We start from the raw sequence: 23,213 nt of genomic DNA on the forward strand, positions 1-23,213 counted from the left end.
GATTGGTTGCCTCCTGCATGAGCCCTGACCTGGGCCCCAGCCAGGGAGAAGCCTGCAACCTAGGTACATGCCTGCATGTACAAACCTAGGTACGAACCCAGACCCTGTGGTCGGCAGGCCAAGGCTCTATCCACTGAGGCAAATTGGCTAGGGCAGGGTATGACATTTCTTAGCCCCTCACAGCTGCAGCAGCTTGCCTCGGCCCTCGCAGCCCCGGCTTCATCCGGAAGGTCATCCAGAAGATTTTGCAGCCTAACTAGGACATTATGCTTCTATTATTATAGACTAGAGGCCCAGTGCACAAATTCGTGCACGGGTGGGGGCCAGCCGGCCCGGCCCCAATCGGCGGATCGGGGCCAGACCTGTCAGGAGGAGGAGACAGCAGGAGGTTGGCTGGCCAGCCCTATCAGGGCCAATCAGGGCTGGGCTGGCTGGGGGGAGGGGCTGAGGGTGATTGGCAGGTGGGCCTCGACCCCAATAGGGGTAGGGGGGCCAATTGGGGGCAGGGGCGGCTGTGGGAAAGAGCTGTGGGCAGTGGGCTGGCCTGCCCTGCCCCTGAATGGGGTGGGGGGAACAATTGGGGGTCAGCAGCCAGGGGAGGGGCTGTGGGAGGTTGGCTGGCCAGCCCCACCCCCGATTGATGTGGGGAGGCCTATCTGGGGTAGGGCTGTGTGGGAGGAGGGGCTACAGGAGGTGGGCCAGCCAGCCACGCCCCCTATTGGCCCTGATCAGGGGTGGGGCCGACCAGGGAGAGGGGCTTCAGGAGGTAACAGCTTTTTCACCAGTCTCACATTCAGAGAGTTGATAAATCTACCTGGCTCTGTCTATTGTCTGTTGTTTGTTCCCTCCCTTACAGGCTATGGACATCACCCTAAGGCCAATCTTCCTTAAGTTCATCCGACTTATAGTAACCAAACAAAGAATTAGGGGACAGCCTTAAATGAAAAAAAGGAAAGCATTCTGGCTCCACCCCAATCTTGCTCAATCAGAACTTTGTGGGGAAGAGGCTTAGAATCAATGAGCCTACTGGACAGCCAGATTGGCAAACTGCTGAAGTAGAACATGAAGCCTCCAGGACTCATCTGCTCCCCCTGAGCTAAGCATTTTCAGTCTCTTCCATCATCTCTTCATGAAATGGCATGGTTTTGAGTCTCCTGACCGTCAGCTGCTCTTCTCTGTGGTGCACTTTGTCTATCAGCCTTTTAAAGTGAGGGTCTTGTACTGAACCACAGAACACTCTAGATATAGGCTGGCCAATTCTAACACAGTAGGACTATCAATTAGCTATTGTCGCCAGGGTTTCTCCACAGCTGCCTTTATGTTGGACAAGTGAAATCACTCTCTTCCCTGTTCTACCCACCTGCAGCAAATTACCACTTATTATTCCTCAACACCAACCTGCAGTAGCCACTAAAATGTGGATCCAACAGCAAACAGACAAAACTTCCCAGAATTTTAAAGCATTACTTACCTAATTGACCTTTTGGTCTCTGTTCTAAATAAAGAGCATGACTCCCTTTCTCTAATGAACTTTGGTTCTGAAAGCTTCAACTTATGCCAATCCTTACAATGTTTTAGTGCCAATGCTTCCCATTTACCAAACATTTCCATTAACCAAACATTTCAACATTATTTACTTAATCCTCTCTGAAGTTCCCGTGACATGGGTATTATCCTTACAAATGAGGAAATTAGAGGTTAAGTAGCTTATTCAAAGTCACACACAGTAAGTGGGGAAAGTTGTGACTTTAACCTCACAGGTCTTATACCTTAATCATAGCTTTCTCCACTTTAAAATCCAAGTATAGTCACTTGGCCATCATGAGAAAATTAGTACCAATTAACACCAAAGTGTGATAGCTACCAGATGGCGAATTACTCAGCAAAAAGAATAATCAGCCAGAATACAGGAAGGCATCTATATATATAAAAGGCTTAAGCGACTGTCTGACCGTCCAGTAGGTATGACACACCGGGGGAAGATGCTCAATGCAGGAGCTGCCGAGCTGTGGTGACTTGGCAGCGGTGGTTCTGGGAGGACACACCCTGGAACCAGAGAGGAGGGAGCCCAATTCCAGGGTGCGTTACCTGAGAACCACCTCTCACAATCTGGGACCCCTTGGGGGATGCTGGAGAGCCGGTTTTGGCCCAATCCTCACAGCTCAGGCCAAGAGACCCCACCTGCCAGAGGGACCCTGCTCACTCCACAGATGCCCTTCAAGCTTCGGCACCACCCCAGGTGTGGCTGGCTGGGGAGGGACCACAAGAAGTTGGCTTCAGGATGTGTCCAACCCATCTCACCCAGTCCTGCCCCACAGGCCACCTTCTAATTAATTTCTTTTCAATGTGCATGAATCTGTGCACCAGGACACAAGTTATAATATAATAGAGGAGATGAGGAGCAGTGCCTTTGGGGACAAACAGACCTGAATTTGTGTCCTAGCTTCATCTCTTACTGCCAGTGTTAACTTTTATAAATTGCATACCCTTTGTGAGCTTTGATTTTCTATTTGTTATGAAGAATAAAGGAGATAATTTTCTTGAAAGAGTTTAACATAGCCCTGCCAGTTGGCTCAGTTGGTTGGAGCCTCTTCCCCTGCACCAAAATGTTGGGGGTTTAATTCCAGATCAAGGCATATACCTAGGTTGCAGGTACCAATTGATGTGAGAAAAATCCCTCTCACATTGATGTTTCTCTCTCAAAATTAATAAACAGCCTGGCTGATGTGGCTCAGTAGTTGAGTGTCGACCTATGAACCAGGAGGTCACCATCCAATTCCTGGTCGGGGCACATTCCTGGGTTGTGAACTCCATCCCCAGTGAGGGATGTTCAGGAGGCAGCCAATCAATGAATCTTATCATTGATGTCTCTATCTCTCTCTTTTTCTCCCTTCCTTTCTCTGAAATCAAAAACAGATTTTTAAAAATCAATAAACATCCTCAGGTAAGGATTAAAAACTAAATAAATGAAAGTGTTTAACATAATACCTGGTACATGGTAAGTCCTTAAGCAATGATTAAAAAAAAAATTCCCTGATTTAAACATGATAGACAGTTTCCTAAACTATGTCTGCTTGGAAATAAATACAAATCTTCTGACTTTGGTGTCCCATTCTTCATCAATTACCTCTAGGTGTCTGGGAATAGAACCATGTGAGAATTATAGAAAGATGGAAGGAAGCCATGAGGGAGGAGAAAATTTGAAGTGATGTTGAAGTAGAGGCCAAGAGAAGGTAGCCAAATAGAAGGTTTGAGCTAAGTCTAACATCCCAGGGGCTATGTTTTCTGAGTTATCACCATTACCAGTCACTTAGGAAGAAGCAACAACTTAGAAGAGAGGGCAGTGGGTAAAATATGTACTGGGAGTTGAGTAGATTAATAAGTAGATAGGATGAATTTGGGCTCTCAAAAATATATTTAGAATTACATTTCATTTAATTCTTTTAAATTATCACTGGGGAAAAATATATTAGAGGATAATAAATGATGTTTTAAATAAAATTTTAAAATAGTAAATTGTTCAGTGTTAGCAACACAGTGAGCAAAAGTAATCTTATCTAATAAAAGAGTAATATGCAAATTGACCATCACTCCATCACACAAGATGGCTGCCCCCATGTGGTCAAAGATGGCTGCCCCATGTGGACACAAGATGGCTGCCACAAGATGGCCAGCAGGGGAGGGCAGTTGGGAGAGACCAGGACTGCAAGGGAGGGCAGTTGGGGGCAATCAAGCCTACAGGGGAGGGCAGTTGCGGGGGACCCATGCCTGCAGGGGAGAGCAGTTGAGGGGGACCAGGCCTGCAGGGGAGGGCAGTTGGGGGGACCAGGCCTGCAGGGGTGGGCAGTTAGGGGTGACCAGGCCTGCAGGGGAGGGCAGTTAGGGGCAAACAGGCTGGCAGGGGAGGGCAGTTAGGCATCAATCAGGCTGGCAGGGGAGTGGTTAGGGCAGGGGTGGGCAAACTTTTTGACTCGAGGGCCACAATGGGTTCTTAAACTGGACCGGAGGGCCGGAACAAAAGCATGGATGGAGTGTTTGTGTGAACTAATATAAATTCAAAGTAAAGGAGCGGAGGGGAGAGCAAGAGAACCGGATAGAACAGTCAGATCCGGCCCGCGGGCAGTAGTTTGCCCAAGGCTGGGTTAGGGGGTGATCAGGCTGGCAGGCAGAAGCGGTTAGGGGCAATCAGGAAGGCAGGCAGGTGAGCAGTTGGGAGCCAGCAGTCCTGGATTGTGAGAGGGATGTCCCAGATTGGAGAGGGTGCAGGCTGGGCTGAGGGACACACAACTCCCCCCCATGCACGAATTTCATGCACTGGGCCTCTAGTATTAAAATAATGTAAAATGTTTTTCTTATTACCCAAAAAATACATGCTCATCTTTTTTAAAAATATAAAACAGATTATCAAAACAAAAAAGTAAAAAAAAAAAAAAAAAATTTACAATCCAACAACCTAGAGATAATTACTGTTAAAATTTGGTATAAAACCTTCTAATTTGTTTTCTGTGTTTATATTTATAGGCATATGTATTTTACAAATATGGAGTTATATGTAATTATTATTTAGTAGGCTTTTAAATGTTTTAAATTCTTTCCAGGTCAATACATATTCTTTTGCAATATTGAAATGCCATACCTATATATATTTTCACTAGTTTTTTTTAGCTATACACCTTTTTTGGTATTTAAATTATTTTTTACCATCATAAAAATAATTGAAATATTTTTGTAGCTTTATCTTTATGCATAAACAATTTTTAGCACAAATTCCTAAAAGTCTATTTGCTAGATCATAAATTCCTAGAATTCTAAGACTTCCGACATACTTATATTAAATTGTCATCCAGAAAGTTACTACTAAGTCACACTCTACATAGCATTATTTTAGAATGCTAATTTCCCAGATCTTGACCAACACTGAATTTGATGATACTAAAAATGTTCAATCATCCATCAAAGGGTACTTAGGTTGTTTCCATGTCTTGGCTACTGTGAATAATGCTTCAATGAACATAGGGATACATATATCTTTATGAATAAGTGTTTTCATATTTTTTAGGTAGACACCCAGAAAAGGGATTATTGGGTCATATGGTAGTTTTATTCTTAAATTTTTGAGCAATCTCCATACTGGTTTCCATAGTGACTCCACCAATTTATATTCCCACTAGTATAGTTGGGTTCCCTTTTTCTCCACACCCTCTCCAACACTTGGTATTTCTTATCTTATTGATAATAGCCATTCTAACAGGTGTTAGGTGCTATCTCATTGTGGTTATGATTTGCACTTCCCTTATAATTAGTGGGGGTGAGTGAGCATATTTTCATATATTTGTTGGCCATCTGTAAGTCTTCCTTGGAAAAGTGTCTCTTCAGGTCCTCTGCCCATTTTTGAAATTAAATTGTTTGGGGTTTTGTTGTTGTTCTTGAGTTATATGAGTTCTTTATATATTTTTGTATTAGCCCCTTATTGGAAGTATCATTTGCAAATATCTTCTCCCATTCAATTGGTTGCCTTTTTGTTTTGTTGATGGTTTCTTTTACAGTGCAAAAGCTTTACAGTTTGATGTCGTCCCATTTTTTTATTTTTTCTTTCACTTCCCTTGCCTTTGGGGTCAAGTTCACAAAAACAGATGATTGGATAAAGAAGATGTGTGGTGTACATATATCCAATGGAATGAATACTATTCAGAAAATATTGCCATTTGCATCAACATGGATGGATCTTGAGAGTATTATGCTAAATGAAATAAGTCAGACAAAAAAGGAGAAGAATGGTATTATTTCACTCATATGTGGAATATATTCGTGAAATAAACAGCAAAAAAAAAAAAAAAAAAGACAAACTCACAGATAAAGACAATGGAATGGTGGTTACCAAAGAGGAGAGGGGGTGGGGGAAGGACAAAGGGGATCAAATATATGGTGACAGAAGAACATAATAGCGTATACAGATGTCATATTATAAAGTTGTACACCTGAAATTTATATAATATTAACCAATGTTACCCCAATAAATTTAATTTTAAATAAAAATTAATAGTAAAGAAAATGCTCACTAATTTGGTAGTTACTTCATTTTTTTATTACTAAGAGGTAGAAGATTGCCCCCTATGCTTACTTATACTTATTTTGAAAAGTATCTGTTTATATCTTCAGCTTTTTTTCTCAATGTTTATCTTTCTCCATTGATTTAAATATTAATCTCATGTGGGTTTCTTCCCAGTTTGCCATTTTTTCAAAACAGTGTTTCTGATCTACAGAAATGTAAAGTATTTAGGTATTCCAAGCTAATTTTTTCCCTTTTGTTTTCTGTTTTAGAATCTTGTTTAGAAAGGCAAATTTCCCACTTAGGACTTGCATAATCTTACTATTAATATTTTAAATTTTTATTTAGCCTAGACTTTATTGGGGTATATATTGGGTTGTCAGATACTAAGGATAGGATATAAATTTATATTTTTAATAGTTAGTTGGTTGCTCCAACACTATGTACATTATTTCATTGATTCTACTGGGCACTTTTTATTTTTAACATGTTAACATCTCTGAAACCTGAATGTGTCTATAACCAATAAACAGCATTTCACAATTTATTTGGCAGTTTTTTGTTTGTTTGTTTGTTTGTTAATCCTTACCTGAGGATATCTTTTCCATTGACTTCTTAGAGAGTGAAAGGGAGGGGGAGAGACAGACAGAGAGACACATCGATTGACTGCCCCCTGCACACACCCTGACCAGGGTGGGATCCAGCTTGCACCTGAGGCATGTGCCCTTGATGGGGAATCGAAGGAATGACCCTTCAGTCAATGGGCTGAAACTCTAACCACCGAGCCAAACCAGCCAGGGCAAATATGTTTTTTTCATTTTTTTATTTTTTTAGAGAGAGAGAGAGGAAGGGAGCAGGAGATAAAAACATCAATGAGTGAGAACATAGATTGGCTGCCACCTGCCTGCCCCTCACTGGGGATCAAGCCTGAAACCTGTGCATGTGCCCTGACAGGGAATCAAACTGGAAACCTCTCAGTGCATAGATTGATGCTCAACCACTGAGCCACACTAGCTGGGCTCCATTGATTTTAGAGAGTGTGGAAGAGAGGAAGGGAGGAAGGGGAGCAAGAAAGGAGGGAGATAGAACTTGCAACCCATGTACATGCCTTTGACAGGGAACTGAACTTGTGACCCTTCAGTGGGCAGACCGATGCTCTAACCACTGAGCTCACTGGCCAAGGTGGCAGTTTTTTTCTTAATGTTACTTGAAGTAGTAATAAATACTTTAATCAATGGCTTCTTAGATTTGACAAAACACAGTATTTTACTTTTATTCCTATTTCACTAAGATTTTTAAAATATGTATATTTTTATTTCAGAGCGGAAGGGAGAGGGAGAAAGAGATAGAAACATCAATGATGAGAGAGAATCACTGACCGGTTGCCTCCTGCACATACCACGATGGGGATTGAGCCCACAATCTGGGCATATGCCCTGACCAGGAATCAAACCATGTTCTGGTTCATAGGTCGATGCTCAAACACTGAGCCATGCCAGTTGGGCTAAGTTTTTTTCATTAAAAAATTCGCTTTGCCCTAGATGGTTTTGCTCAGTGGATAGAGCGTCGGGCTGCGGACTGTAGGGTCCCGGGTTTGATTCCGGTCAAGGGCACATGCCCAGGTTGCAAGCTCGATCCCCAGTAGGAGGCATGCAGGAGGCAGCTAATCAATGACGCTCCATCATCATTGATGTTTCTATCACTCTCTCCCCCTCCCTTCCTCTCTGAAATCAATAAAAAATAGATTTTAAAAAAAATTCGCATTGAATTTTTATAAATTCTCTCTGGGCATATATTTTCCTGAGATGTCCCAGTATTGAACTACTTGTACATTCCTGAAATAAACCCTAGCTTGTAATGGCATATTACTCTTTCCACACATAGCTACATTCCTTTTACTAATGTTTTAAGATCCTTACATATATTTTCTTAAATCAGATTGGTCTATAATCTTTCTTTGATTGTAATGTCTTTGTCAGGTCTTGGTGTTAGGGGTATTTTACATTTGTCAAAGGAAATAATAAGCTTTCATCCATTTTCTGTGATAGACATAGTTTATAACAGCATAGAAATAATTTTTTTCTTTTCTTCTATAAAAGCCCAAATTGGTTTGTGATAACTCTCAATTTCTTTCCAGATTACTGTCAATTCAAGTATAACCTTTCAATAGTCAAATTTGGCATTTTATTTTCAGGAAATTATATGAGATTTTTAATTTATTAGAATTGGATTTATAAACAGTATTCTCTTACATCAAAATTTCCTCCTATCTTTGGTTTTATCCCATTCTCATTCCTAGTATTTTAAACCTATATTCTTTTCTTCCTCCCTTTCTTTCTTGATTGGACTTGACAGAAATGTTCAACTTTGTTGGTCTTTTTGAAGATCATCCTTTTGGATTTATTTAACAGTTCTAGTTTTTTACTTTTCTAGTTATTTTGAGTGCTTTTAAGATTTTCTTCTTGCCTTTGATTTCCATCAGATTAGCTGTGTCTAGATGTGGTTTTCTTTGTACTCATCCTGTTTTAGATTTGTAGCACATTTTGAATCTGTGACTTCAGTTTTTTTCTCAGTTTGAGAAAATTCTTGCTATTATCTCTTCAAATATTGCTTTTTTCTAATTATCTTTTTCTTTCTTTTCTGTGGCTGTAATATGTTATACTTGAAACTGTGCATCTTGTGTATTATCTTTTCAACAACTTTTCTCTTTTCAGCTTTCTTAGCTTTAGTCTAGATATTCTCTACTGACCTGTTTTTCTATTTGCTAATCCTGTCTTCTATGCCCAACATGCTGTTGAATTAATCTCTTATGTTTGTATTTCAGTTATTGCTTTTTTCAGCCCCAGAACTATTTTATTCTTTACAATAGATTCTGGTTCTCTGGTGAAATTCTCCAACCTGTCATCTATTTTCTTGAATATATTAATCACAATTATTTTTAAATCCATGTCTGATGACTTAAATACCTGGATATGTGGGCCATCTATAGATCTGTTTCTTTTGTCAATTATTTTCCTTGGCCCTTTACTTTGGTGTGCCTGGTAATTTTTTATAAATGCCAGGTATTTTGCATGAAAAATTAACTCTGGATGAACAGAGGGTTCATGCTATCTTCTGACAGTCAACTAGAGTGGGGAGGAGAAGGGGAAGATTACTTTAATCAGGGACTGAACTAACTTGAGGTTGAGTTGCAGTTTTTTATAAACTTGGTCTACCCTTGGTTTGCCCCATTACGTTGGTGTGCTGATGCTCAAGAGAGATTATTATTAAAAGATTAGGATTTTTGAGAGCCAGCTGCTAAACATAGACATTATTAAAGATGAATTACACAAACTTACAATTAAATGGTATATTTTAAAAGGTAATACTCAAAGCTCACCACTAGTAGATTTTTAAACTTAAATTTAACTGTTGTCTATGCTATTCACATCTGTTGTATGGTATTACTAGAGGCCTGATGCATGAAATTCATGCAAGGGGCTTGGCCCTCACAGCCACGGCGGCTTGCTTTGGCCCTCACAGCCCCGGCTTCGTCCAGAAGGTCGTCCGGAAAGACGTCCGGCCTAATTAGCATAGTATGCTTTTATTATTATAGATGGCAATACTATACAATGGTATTACTACACGTCTTTTCCAAGCTTCACATTCAGTGATGACACATTTGTAGCTTGATATGGTCCATGATGGAAGTATTTGCACCACAGAAATAAAAAACACTACAAATCAGACCTTGATTAATTGTTATGTTGATTATCTAGATCAGTTGTTCTGAACTGGAGGTGATTTTGCCCCCCAGGGGGTATTTGAAAATATATGAATAAACTTTTGCACAAATTGTGGTGGGGAGGGCAGGAACCACTGACTTCTAGTGGGTAGAAGTTAGAGATGCTACTAAATATCCTACAATGTATAGGATCCCTCTACAACAAAGAATTATCCAGCCCAAATGTCAACTGTGTTGAGATTGAGAAATTCTGGTCTGCTGGTAGCTCTGCTTCAGAATGTCTGGAATCTTTCCCTCTCTTCCCATGCCTAGAATTGGCAAATGCCTGCAGAGAAAAGGTGGGCATTTTATCCCAGTTTATTTTATTGTTATGTTTCTAGCATTTTGAGTTGCATACTTAGTTCAGGTATTTTAAATCACTCTTATATATAATAATAAAAATATGTGACTATGAACTTTGCTTCTGATACAGCTTTGGGTAGCTGACCTTATTTTTGTCACTTTTTGCTCTTTTCAATATTTCCATGTAAAAGGTCCCAGCCATAGATATTTTCATCTCTCCCTTAATTGGGATAGGTACACCTTTAGTGCAAGCTATGCTGTTGTTGAAGTAAGCATCCAATGAAAGTAAGTTCCATGAGTAGTCTACAGAAAACTTTGGGAAGTGTGGTAGAGGATAATAATTGAGGGTAATAACTCCTCAAATATTTTCAAATTCCCCCTGGTAGGCAAAATCACCTCCAGTTGAGAATATCTATTTATACTTCCACCATTCTAATATCAACTTGAATCATGTAAACTGCTGTTTGTTATTTTTGACATACTATAATTAAAGCATTTATTTAACAGACTAGAGGTCTGGTGCATGAAATTCGTGCATGGGGGGGTCCCCTCAGCCCAGCCTGCACCCTCTCCAAACCAGGACATCCCTCTCACAATCCTGGACTGCTGGCTCCTAACCTGCCTGCCTCCCTGGTCGCCCCTAACTGTCCCCCTTGCCAGCCTGGTCGCCCCTCATGATCCTCTCCCCTCAGCCTGGTCGCCCCACGCAGCCTGCTTGTTCAGTTGTTTGGTCGTCCCTCACTAACCCCCCTGCCAGCCTGATCATAGGCAGCCATCTTGTGAGGATGTGATGGTCAATTTGCATACTACCTCTTTATTATATAGGATAGTTAAGTACCAAGAATATGGAAAGTCCTGTGCCACTGCAGATGGAGCTTACAAAAATCTTAAGACATGACTGTTCTCTCAAGAGGTTTATAGACTTGCAAATAACTAATGTATTAAAACTCTCAGTTACTAATCTAAGTTACATTATTTGGGAAATTTAGAATCCAGATTCAATTTTTTAAAATTATTCATCAGAAACTGAAAGTATTTTGGATGAGAGATCACTGAGTCACACAATATATTATAAAACACATGGTAATGTTGGAGTCAACATTAATTTTGAGAACTTTAGATTTTCATGTTATTTATGCTTTACCATATAAATGTATTTAAAGCTGCAGTTTTTACAAATCTCACATCATATTATACCTTCATATCTTTTTAAAAAAATAAACATATATTTATTGATTTCAGAGAGGAAGAGAGAGAGATAGAAACATCAGTGATGAGAGAGAATCATTGATCAGCTGCCCCTTTGTATCTTTTAGAGCATGTTTATGTCATTATTTCACGTGATACAGCTGTAGTTCTATGAGTTAGAAGGAGCTGTCATTATTCTCACCATTTCACAGATGAGAACAATGAGATGGGAGGTGTAAGTAACTTGCTCTGGTTAAGCAGCAAGTGCATGCTGGCACTTCCCAGCACTGTGCTTCCACTTGGTCCTCTGGATGGCTTCCCCACTTTCCTCTGTAATGGTATGTGATGGATCACTTACCCATGTATAAGATACACTGAATGAAAATTTATGCAATTCTTATTGAATAAGAGATCACATTTTAAAAAAATAATTATTTACTTACAAGAATAACAGCTTTGTGGATTGCTTCAGAAGTAATTGCTAAAAGTTACATTGTTTTTTTTTATAAACTAGCTTTAAGTTGTTTCAAAGTCTGTGAAGTGAAATAAATATTCATGAATTTTCTGATTTGTGAATTTTCTGATTACACGAACAAGATAAATTTACATGAATTTTAAATAAAACTTTTGCCTATGATGTTTCCCAGCTTATTCCAACTATCCATCCTAATTCACTAAGAAGAATATAAGCTATTTCTGTGTACTTTTGGAAAATTAACTGAAGAAATAGAATTGTGATTTAGATAATATAAGGCAAGATTATCTTTCCCTCATTTTTCTTCCCCCAAAATATACACTCATACACACACACACTCATGCCCACACTTTCAGCTATCCAGAAATTTTATGTATAAGTATTGCTTTGATTTTTCTATGTATATATAACTTTTTAATAGAATAATGAAGTTATAATAATTTTTTCATATTGTTAAACTTTGAATCATGCCTTGCCATAGTTTTCTGACTTCTTAAAATGGAGTTGTTCTTCCCTTTATTTTATGCTATGTTTTTATGCTATTTAAGCTTTATATTCCTGGTAGTTTGACGAATCAGGCATTCGCAATATTTTTTGCTCCTTATCTTTGCCAGTGACTCCAGGAAGTGCTTTTCTTTCAATCTAGCTGTGGTCTTGCCCTGACCTTACAGATGAAATGAATACAGAAAAGTAACTCCCTCTGTTACAGATACTTTTCCTGTAAATCACTATATGCAGGGACAAGACAGGAAGGGTCAAGGGATGAGAGAAGTCCATTTTATATTCTCTTCAAAATAATATATGAGATATTTAGATATAACAAAAGTTTAAGCCACTACTCAGAAATATAGTTCATTACAGAATGTTTTCATTGTACTGGAAAGCTTACTTTGTTAAAGAATTTAGAATGAGGTGAATGGCAATTCAAATCTTTTACATTCAAGTTAAATGCATTTTGTTAAAGATTAAGAAACATTTGCTGGAATTATGAGTAATTTCCAACTAGAGTTCCATAAAAAGAAAGCTTGGAATTAAGTTCATATTACTCTCCCTAGTAGAATTCCATAGTGACTGGGATGGTTTATAGTAAATATCATAGGGATAGTGTTTAAAAGGGTTGAAAAATGGGATTTGAATGGAGTAAAAATAGAAAACTCTCTCTCTTGCCCCACTCCACTATCCCTTCCGTGCTTTTACATTTCTCCCTTTGCCCTCCCCAACACACACGTGCATACACACACACACACACACACACACACACACACACACACACACACACCATTATATCAGAAGGGGAAAAGATTATGTTGAAAGTCTCCTTTTGTGGTAAATGGAGTAACATACACTGAATAGCACAGTTGAGTAAATTGTGTGTGGCATTGAACTGGAATTTCTTCAGTGAAAGGGCTTATGTTCTTAAAGAGTTGAAAAATGGCTTAAATTTTCTAGTAGCCTAGAATAAAATTGCACAGGAGGCTCATGTGAAATGTAGCATGTGTGAATAGTTTTGCAGCAGAGTTCCATCTGAAATGTAGCAACACAGCTGGGGTAGTGACTCATCACACTAATATATACTATTAACAGACAGTCTCTCTCTAATAAAGCCTGCACTTTCTCACATTATAAGGAATTTCTTAGGCTGTTGTGATAGTATGACATGTTCCTAAAACTTAGTCAGGCCACTTGAATTTAACATTTGTAGAATACCTACCATATACTAGGAATTTTTCTGCATTTAGTTCTTACACCTGATTGGTTTTATTTTCCCCATCTTATAGGTGATGAATCTGAGGTCACACATCTGGGCTAATATTAAACTGTTTCCACCAGTTGCTTTCAGCCCGTACATGGGTGTGCTGATAGTTTGATGAAAATTAAGATACAAAAAAAAAAAAATTAAGACAGGAGGAAAGACATTTAAGATAGCTAATGTCAGTTGGCCTCAATCTTCTCAGAAAAATATAATTTTTTCAGTGGTAAAAATTTGGGCCCTGGCTGGTTTGGCTCAGTGGATAGAGCATCAGCCCATGGACTGAAGGGTCTTGGGTTCGATTCCAGTCAAGAGCATGTTGCAGGCTTAATTCCCAGCCCTGGTCAGAGCGCATGCAGGAGGCAACCAATCAATGTGTCTCTCTCACATTGATATTTCTCACTGTCTTTCTCCCTCCCTTCCAGTCTTTCTAAAAATCAGTGGAAAAATATTTTTTAAGTGAGGATTAATAACAACAAAATAAGTGGTAAAAATTTGGAATACAGGTACTTGAGAAAATGTAATGAGAAGATAGTAAGTGAAAATAAAATAATCATTAGTTTCAAAAACTAGAATCCTGCCCATGAATCCAGCTGCTGCCCTACCTCACAGATGTTAAAAGGCCTAACAGCTTTCTTACATTGGCTCCTTCCTTCCCGTCAGGATTCCAAGGAGCTTCCCTAAGGATAACAACCAGCCAGAAGCTGAGTCCTTCTGGATCATCTGCCATGAGGGATCTGTTTACTTCTGGTTCAGCCCTTCCTATATTAGAATGGTCTTCAATTTTCCACTTAAGTACTATGACAAACTCAGATTTTTTTAAGGAATTGAGTGTGGGTGTTCCATTTGTCCCCTTTGTGCTGAGCAAAATAACCAGACTAGAATGACCAAAGCAAAATATTAAAACTTTATTTTCCTAAGATTCTTTAGCTTTCATCTTTTCTAAAGGCTGAGTGTTACTACAGTATTCTATATCCATTTGTATACTGGCATGTGATCTTCACATGGTACTTATCCTCTCTCAATTTCTTCATCTATAAAATGTGTCGTTGTGAAGATTAAAAGACTTAATATATATAAAGCACTTAGAACCATGCCTAGCATCTGGTAAGTGCTATGTAAGTGTTAGCGCTTGCATTATTATTATTATTGTTACTAGAGGCCCAGTGTACGAAATGTGTGCACTTAAGGGGGTCCCTCAACCCCGCCTGCGCCCTCTCACAGTCCAGGAGCCTTCAGGGGTTGTCTGACTGATGGCTTCCAGGGGTGGGCAAACTTTTTGACTCGAGGGCCACAATGCGTTCTTAAACTGGACCGGAGGGCCGGAACAAAAGCATGGATGGAGTGTTTGTGTGAACTAATATAAATTCAAAGTAAAGGAGCGGAGGGGAGAGCAAGAGAACCCTCCGCTCTTTCGGCTCCGCGGGCCGGATAGAACAGCCCGCGGGCCGTAGTTTGCCCACGGCTGGCTTAGGCCGTCTCCAGCCGGCAGTCGGACATCCTTAGCGCTGCCACGAAGGCGGGAGAGGCTCCTGCCACCCCACTGCACTCGTCAGCCACGAGCCCAGCTTCTACCTGAGCAGCACTCTCCCTGTGGGAGCGCATTAACCACCAGGGGGCAGCTCCTGCATTGAGCGTCTGACCCCTGGTGGTCAGTATTCATCACAGTGACCAGTCATTCCGCCGTTCGGTCGAATTACATATTAGCCTTTTATTATATAGGATTATTATTATTATCATCATTATTAGTGAACCTATATAAAATGAGCCATTAATTCAGTGCAAGGTTTGGCAAGTAAATGTATACAGAATAAAACTATCCTATGTGGTTCTTCAAAGTCTTAAAGTTATCAGGAGCTAATTACACATGGACAATATTGAATAATATTACGGTTTATCAGCTAACAAAGAAAAAAGTTCCTATTGAGGCTGTTACACCCCTATTTGCTTCTCTTTTCACCCACAGAAATAGTCTTGTACACTGTTATGGCTTACTTTCCATTTTCATCATGCTATTGTCTTATTCAAAAATATCTCCACAATCTGTCTGACAATATTCAGACATGCATCTGCTCAAACAAATATTTAGTGATTATGACATGCCAGGGAGTGGAGACAAGCATGGCTAAGATACGTCCTTGCATTATGGAGTTCACTTATTAGTGGGCAAACAGGCCCATAAACAGATAATTACAACACCAGTCGTGGAATTATAACACAAAGTCAGAGAGTGGAAGGGAGGGAGTTCCTTGTATGCACAAAGACAGAAGTGCGTACAAGGAACTATGGGAGCAGAATGAGGGACAACAAAGTTCACCCTGGAAAGCTCAGGTAGGGCTTCCTGGGGGGAAAGATGCCAAGGCTTAAAATATTTCAAGTAAGAACTGAAATGTCTCCTCTGGTATCCAAGGGATTCCTTAATAGGTTCCCTTTAGCAATCCAGCCATATCTCCCATACTCCCAACATAGCTCACCTCCCTACTCCTACTGGACCAGTCTCCTAACTATTTACTTTAAAAATCCACTTCTGATCCTATCTCCAATTCCTCTTCTCATATGGCATGCTCTATCAGGCATCCCCTACCTGGGAAAAACGAAACCCTTCTCTCTGCCTGATGAACTCTGGTCTCAGGTCCTTCATGACACCTGGCCCTGCTTTGATGCAATCACATGCCCTCCTATGATACATGAAAGCATTTCTTCAAACAGGCACATTTGGGTAGACACTAACATTATCTTTCCACATTCATAACTGTTTATGTGTTTTCTTATCACTCCAACAAAACTATAAGTACATTAAGGGGAAAAGAGTTCATAGGTTGTTTTATAACACCTGGCAAAGTGTCAGCCAAAGAAAAATATAAGTGGTCATATATACTTTTTGAATTAAATTATTTCACCAGTGCCTTCTCTGGTTTATCTGATGTGCAATAAATTCATTTTATGACATTTTAGAAGTTCAAATAACCAGAAGAGAGAACATTCTTACTTCTGTCAGTTAATTTACTAACTGAAAGTCAGTAGTACTTTATGAGAAACAAACTAGCCTGGCAGAATTTGTGAATGTGAAGAAAATGTGAACCATGGAATAAATTACACATTAGGTTTAGAAGCAGTCTGTGAATAAGGTTCTTGTACTTGGAAAACAGTAAGAAAGCAGTATATTGTTAAGTGGGAATGTACTTAGGGCAAAGTATGAAAATGAAATAAGAATAATTGAACGGCCTTTTTTATAAGGAAGTATTATATATATATATATATCAGTCAAGTAAATGAAGAGGATTATACAAATATGTGAATGCACACACACACACTGTGTGAATAATGGAAACGGCAGTTGGGAAAATAACCTTTTCATATTGCTAATGATTAGGCATTTTCAAATTCAGCACTTTTCTTTCTTCTTATTTCCTGTTTCCCTCCCACTGTTATTTCTCATATTGTTCTGCTATTTAGTCTTTTCTGCCTAATTTTCTTCCTTCACTCCCTGCTAACAAAACTCTACATGTTTTCACACACACATCACTCAATTGTTTCCTACAATCTGTGTTCAAAGTACAAAATCAATTATCTGACGAGGGTATCCAATAGCGATGCCATTGATTCACTGGACCAGTGATTTTCAACCAATGTGCTACAAGAATTTTTAAAACATGTAATACCTGACTATTTAGTCAGGGGCACTGACCTCTTTTCCCTTAGAATCTATAATAATAAAAGTGTAATATGCTAATTAAACTGGATGTCCTTCCAGACAACCTTCCAGACAAAGCCGGGGCTGCAGGTGAAGCCCGGGTTCAGGGTACCAGAGGGAAGCTGGTGCCAGCAGCCAGGGGAAGGAAGGCCCACTCTTACACAAATTTCATGCATTGGGCCTCTAGTGTCAAATAAGAAAATGACAATAGCTAACAATAACAGCCATCCAATGTGAATGAATCAAAGTTATACCTATTTTTGTCAGGTTACCAAAAAATATATTAGTGGGCAAACAGGCCCATAAACAGATAATTAAAAAATATATTATTTTTTGGTATGCTGCAGAATTTTAGTAATTAGTTTATGTGTGCCAAAAACTAATGATAAGGGTTGAAAATTGCTGCCTTAGAGGGTTGATTTCCAGCAAATTCCAAAAGGCAGATTTCTGGAAAGTTGCATTATTATGACACTACAGTGAGTTCTCTGCTATTTAGTGAGCTACAGCCACGCCCTCTCCAATGATCTCAGCCTCAGGGAGAGGAAGATGGGAGGTGGAGGTTGCAGGGGAAACATTTTCTTGGGCTGTATATCAGTCCTAGGGCAGTTCTTCTTCTAATTGCTATTTCTGTATTCTTTAAAATTCCTATTTACTTCTTACTAGACAATCCCTCATTATCACAATCCTCTGTTATAGGTAATAATTCCTTATAGTAAATCTTCCTGTTCAGATTACTGTGTGGTTTCTGTATCCAGACTGGTACTGATTGATACACACTTCCTCTTATATTTTAAAGTAACAACTAAAATATCTTATCAAAACTTTAAATAATTGAAAAAGATGAATTTTCTGGTGTTCTATATATAAATTACATGCTTAAAATATTTTTTTCAAAAATTTAGAGCTGCCAAGCCAGTGTCACTCAGTGGTTAGGCATCAATCTATGAACGAGGAGGTCACAGTTCAATTCCCGGTCAGGGTACATACCCAGATTGCGGGCTCGATCCCCAGTAGGGAGAATGCAGGAGTCAGACAATCAATGATTCTCTCTCATCATTGATGTTTCTATCTCTCTCTCCTCCCTTCCTCTCTGAAATCAATAAAAACATATTTAAAAAACAAAATCTTAAAGCTATATATAATGAATAGAGAAGGCCACCATATAACCTAATTTGCTAAGGCAGTCCTATCTGTCATAGCTATCAACCAAATCAGACTTATGATCTATCCCAAGAAAAGACTTTCATTTTTTTCTATCTGAATAAGTATATAAATATGCTGATACATATTCTCACAACAACCATCTCACTTAAGTAAACTAATAGGAAATGGACAGACAGACAACAGATGGAGAGATAAATGAGCAGACAAGCAGGCGGGAAGATTGAGCCTTGCCAAGACGAAATAATATTTCAATAATTTTTTACCAGTTCAGTATTTTTCAATATTTTTTTGCCTTGCTTTCATGGGTCTCTCCTTCAGAATTAATGCTGTTCAGAATTAATGCTTTATGCCTTAGATATTTTACCCTGGGACAATAAATCACAGTAAAAGACCTTTTGTGAAGTGGGAGAAGGCTGATTATGATCAAGGAGATAGGAAGGAAGAAGTGGCCAACCACAGACTCTCTCAGACACACCAGTTTCAGAAGAGTGTACATACAGAGCCTGAGGACCAGAAAATTGGTTCCCTCAAAACTGTCCATGCCCTGTGGTCCCTGGAAAGTTCTCTGGTAGGAAGATATTAATACTAAATCAATAAACTACCATTCTACAGTAGAAGCTAACACAGGTATATTTCCCCCCTAAAATGGACAGGAAACCAAATAAGGACAATGTTTTTAAAGTAGAATAACAAGATGAAACCATATTCCATAAAAACTTAGAAAAATCAAAGCTTTCCTTCCAAGAATGCTAAAGGAAACAGAGGCACTAGCCCATCAAATGTGAAACTTCCTAACCCCCGCCAGTACCTATGTTTGGATAAGGGTCTTCCTTTTCGTTTTTTGTGATTCAAAATTTCACATGGGTTAAATCCTTCATTCACAGTGCTTCTGCTTTTTATTTAAAACAGCAAGTTTTCCTCAGATTCGTTACTTTATTGAATCACATGATTTAAAGAGGTGGAGAATCGTAAACAAAAAGCAAAGGGGATGTGGCCAATTTTTACCTTTTGGGATATTAACAAGTTTAACATGGCTCAGCAACTATCTTAAGTGTTATAACAACTATTATGACACACACTAGAGGTGTTGAAATACAAGGATGTATGTTTTCTGATAGAAAATGGGTGACAATTTGAAGGGCTGGGTTTTCAATATGAAGAATAAATACTTAAGAAATCAGAACAGATTCTCAACCAATACTAATGTGCAAAATGTTTATGCAAGCTAAGAAGGGTTTGAAACTTTGAAAAAATTTTTTTCAAAGAAACTACTGTTTCCTGTTATTTCTAAAAAAAAATCTGTAAATATTAGTGCTTTAAAAGGTAAACATTTATGGAGAAATATTATGTTTTACATGCTACACATATTAGATTCTTGTTTGTTCATTTCCCCTAAAAAATTTGTTTATTCTGTCTTAAATACATGACATTTACTCTCAATTAAGGTTTCTGCCTTTTTATTACCCCAAATCAGCATCCCACAGGAAGCACAGGGCTTCTAGGATTTTCTCCTCCTAGATAAATACATTTTTGGTAAGAATTTTCCTTTCTTGAATAAAATTCATAATCTCCAGAATACACTGTCTGAATTAACTATGTTGTGGAAAAGTCTATGCACTGCCTATTTTATAGTAAACTATTGAGATCTTTAAAATAAAGATTTTGGATCAATGCAAAAAACTGTTAAACTCATATTATGCAATTTGTTTATATATGTACAAGTATCCTATAATTCCCATGTTACTTTCAATACAGGTATTGCCCTTCATTGAAGAAATATGAATAATCAACTTTGTGGATATTATTCCAGCTGAAGGATACACATGAAGAACTTTCATTATGGTCCAATAAATAAATGTAGGGCCATTACTTGATAGAAAAATTCAATAAATACAGAAATATTCTTATGCTTGCCAAAATCTTTTATAGCTCTGCTAAGCACCATGTTTACTACAACGAACAAGCTAATGTTGGGTATTTGAAAAATACAAATAGTGCAAAATCAACAATTACTTTTATTTTGTGGGAGGGAAACAGAAATATGAAAATCTAGTAATATAAATACTCTAATATGAAAAAGCACTAACTAGTTTGTTGCCATCTGTGATGTGCCCATAGCCAAAGGTTTGTACCATACTTACTTGAACAATGGAGTTCCACAGACAACACATTTATATATTCCAGGATCTTTGTGATGATTATATTCTCCTTCAAAGGCACTGATAAACAACAAACAGAGCATTTTAAAAATTAAGTAAAGTTAGCATTATTTCTTACAGAATGTATTTACTTAAAATATATTTCTCTAATAAATCTTTCAAGGGCTTTTTGTCCTATAATGAGAACAGACCAAACATATGGAAATCTGAACATTACTAATATATTTCAAATCTATGTAATAAAATGTGCATATAACTACTCCAAACTAGTCTAGGTTAAATAAAAAAATTAAGCCGTGTAGTTACGTAATGCTTAGGGAAAAAAATCCTATTTAAAAAAAAAAAAAAAGCCTAGTTCAGATTTGCAGAAAAAAAGACAACATTATTACATAAGATTTCTGCTACTCTGCAGTGTCCAAGAGTATACACCAGAAAATGCAGAAAGATCCAAAGACTTCAAGTGGAAGGAGTCTTGATTTTTGGTTTGAAAAGGAATATTGCAGCTTTAAGGGAATATTTTTCTAAGTTAACAATCTTAAAGGCTAGGAGGTCATTCAGCTAATACAAATCAGCTGTGCTAGCCCAACAAAAAGTCTATGTGCTCTGCAGCTTGTTTTTATTATCCTTTCACCCTCTTTATGAGGTCCAATTTTTTTTATAAACAGAATTTTTAAGAATGACCTAATCTCTAGTTGTTTGTGTGCATTAAATCATTTTGCTAGTCATGTACACAACAGGACGGGTAGAAGTCCTCCTGGGCTGGGACTGAAGTCCCCCGCTAACTCATTGTGTAGTGAGGGTGGACTTCGTCAGGGATTCAACACTTGGTAAATTCGGTCAACAGTATCCACTGTGACAGGAAGAGAGTGTTGCCTATTAACAAGAACCCCATGTGTGGTAAAGAGCTCTTTCAGCTCATGAATGAAAACAAGAAGTTACATAATTAATAAATTCGGATCAGAGGTAAGTTACGGCCTTATGCCAAGCTCCATGGTATAAATTAGACAACAAAATGGTTGGATCTTGGCAAGTTACCTTTGAGCTGGAATCAGCTGAGAGAGACTTTATTCACTAAACAGAGTCTTGGAAGTGAACAAACTCTTTTTTCAGGATTTAGGGCGAACTTCCAAGGACCAAAGCCATGTGAGGGCAGTTATTGAAAATTTTTGACATTCCAACCACAAATGAGCCAATAAATACTTTCTCCACATGTGCTTCAAAAAGAAATTGGAGTGGGGTAGAAAGGAACTAAATTATGCTACCTTCTTTTTGCAGCCAAAACGTCTATACTTACAATGGCCACCTTCAAAATTTCAGCATTCTGGCATAGCGCCATGTCCCTCATGGTTTTGCTTACTGTGATGTCTTCCCAAAAAATGTACCTAAATCGCTATTACTTCCACACATTTTGTAGTAAACTAAAAACAGGCCCTTAATAAAAGCCTTGTGACTTTACATAAGATAGAGTGTTCATTAAATGGGGGAAAGAATAAATAAAACTTAGTCTTAACCTAAACAATACCATTTTCAAACCTTTTCAAGGATCCTAATTTGTAGTCTTTAGCAAATAAGTGTAGAATCCTTTAAATGTCAAGAAAGAGGATTCAAAGGCAGAGAGGGGGGTAGAGAGGAGCGAAGAAAACTAGCTTTCGCTTAATGGCTTTTTCTTACATTTCACCTTACCTTTCGGTCCCTTTCTCCTGGGTGACATAATACTGCAGGGGTGTCAGCCGCTTCCTCAGTTCCTGCTGGGAAAAGACCACCTTACAGTTCTTTTTATCCCTACATGACCCTGGAAAAAGAAAGGATATGGAGGAGGAGGCTTTTTAGCTTGAATCCTAAATAATTGCTTTGGCTGGTCGCCACAGCACAGCTTCTGCAGTCACTTGTCAATGACCAGATCAGTCCCTAACGCACCAATTTACCTGAACTGCAGCTGATTATTTCTCTAAAACAACAAAAAAAGTTTCTCAATATTCAGGTGGTTGCACTGGAGCACTGACAAGGTGCTGTATCAACTGCAACATGACAGTAAAAACTCACTGAACACTCACAAGATGGGAGTACATCCATTCTGCCTCCCAATACCTTGAAATTCTTTTTTTCAAATAGAAAATTTGAAAAGTATAATTCTATTTACACTGTATATATAAGATGATGGGCATATTATTACACAATAATTCTCCATTCAATAATGTTAGGTTTTAGTAGAGAGCAGCTTCATCATTCAATTTACATTCTGGGTGATTTAAATACCATCTTATTTTTAAAAAAAATACATTTTTCATGACTAGGAATTGTTGTTCTCTATGATTCTGTTAGATACTTCACTAGGTTCTCTAGAGTTCTCAAAAACAAATGTCTTTTTAAAGACTGTATCTTACCACGTTAAACAGGCAGCAAGAAACTTTTCATAGACCCCAGGAGAAGACATTTACACTAATGCAGACGCACGAAGTTCCAAAGAGAGGGTGATAAAAAATAGGGAGGAGGAAGGCCAAAGAGAAGAGGAATCGTGAATGCAATTTTATTTAGAGACCTACATTTTCTTTTTGCAAAGTATATCTAGGAACACTTCACTGATTAAGTGTATTTGAAGGGTGAAATAATTTTAATGTGATTCTAATAACAATGGCAGCTTTTATTTCAATCTATATAGACTGCAGTA

General features: G+C 38.4%; 1 protein-coding gene across 3 annotated transcripts in view; it reads right to left on the bottom strand.

Moving 5' to 3' along the window:
• MSRB3 (methionine sulfoxide reductase B3) overlaps positions 1 to 23,213 on the bottom strand; it is a 206,167-nt gene that overhangs the window by 111,415 nt on the left and 71,539 nt on the right. For all 3 annotated transcript variants that reach the window (XM_080662718.1, XM_080662717.1, XM_080662719.1), the window contains 2 exons: positions 22,229 to 22,337; positions 20,528 to 20,605 (listed from right to left, as the gene is read on the bottom strand). In XM_080662718.1, coding sequence (XP_080518844.1) covers positions 20,528 to 20,605; positions 22,229 to 22,337 — 187 coding nt within the window. The remainder of the gene's footprint in view (positions 1 to 20,527; positions 20,606 to 22,228; positions 22,338 to 23,213) is intronic.

Source organism: Plecotus auritus (genome assembly GCF_963455305.1).
Source record: "Plecotus auritus genome assembly, chromosome: 3".
In the NCBI taxonomy this organism is placed as follows: Eukaryota; Metazoa; Chordata; class Mammalia; order Chiroptera; family Vespertilionidae; genus Plecotus; species Plecotus auritus.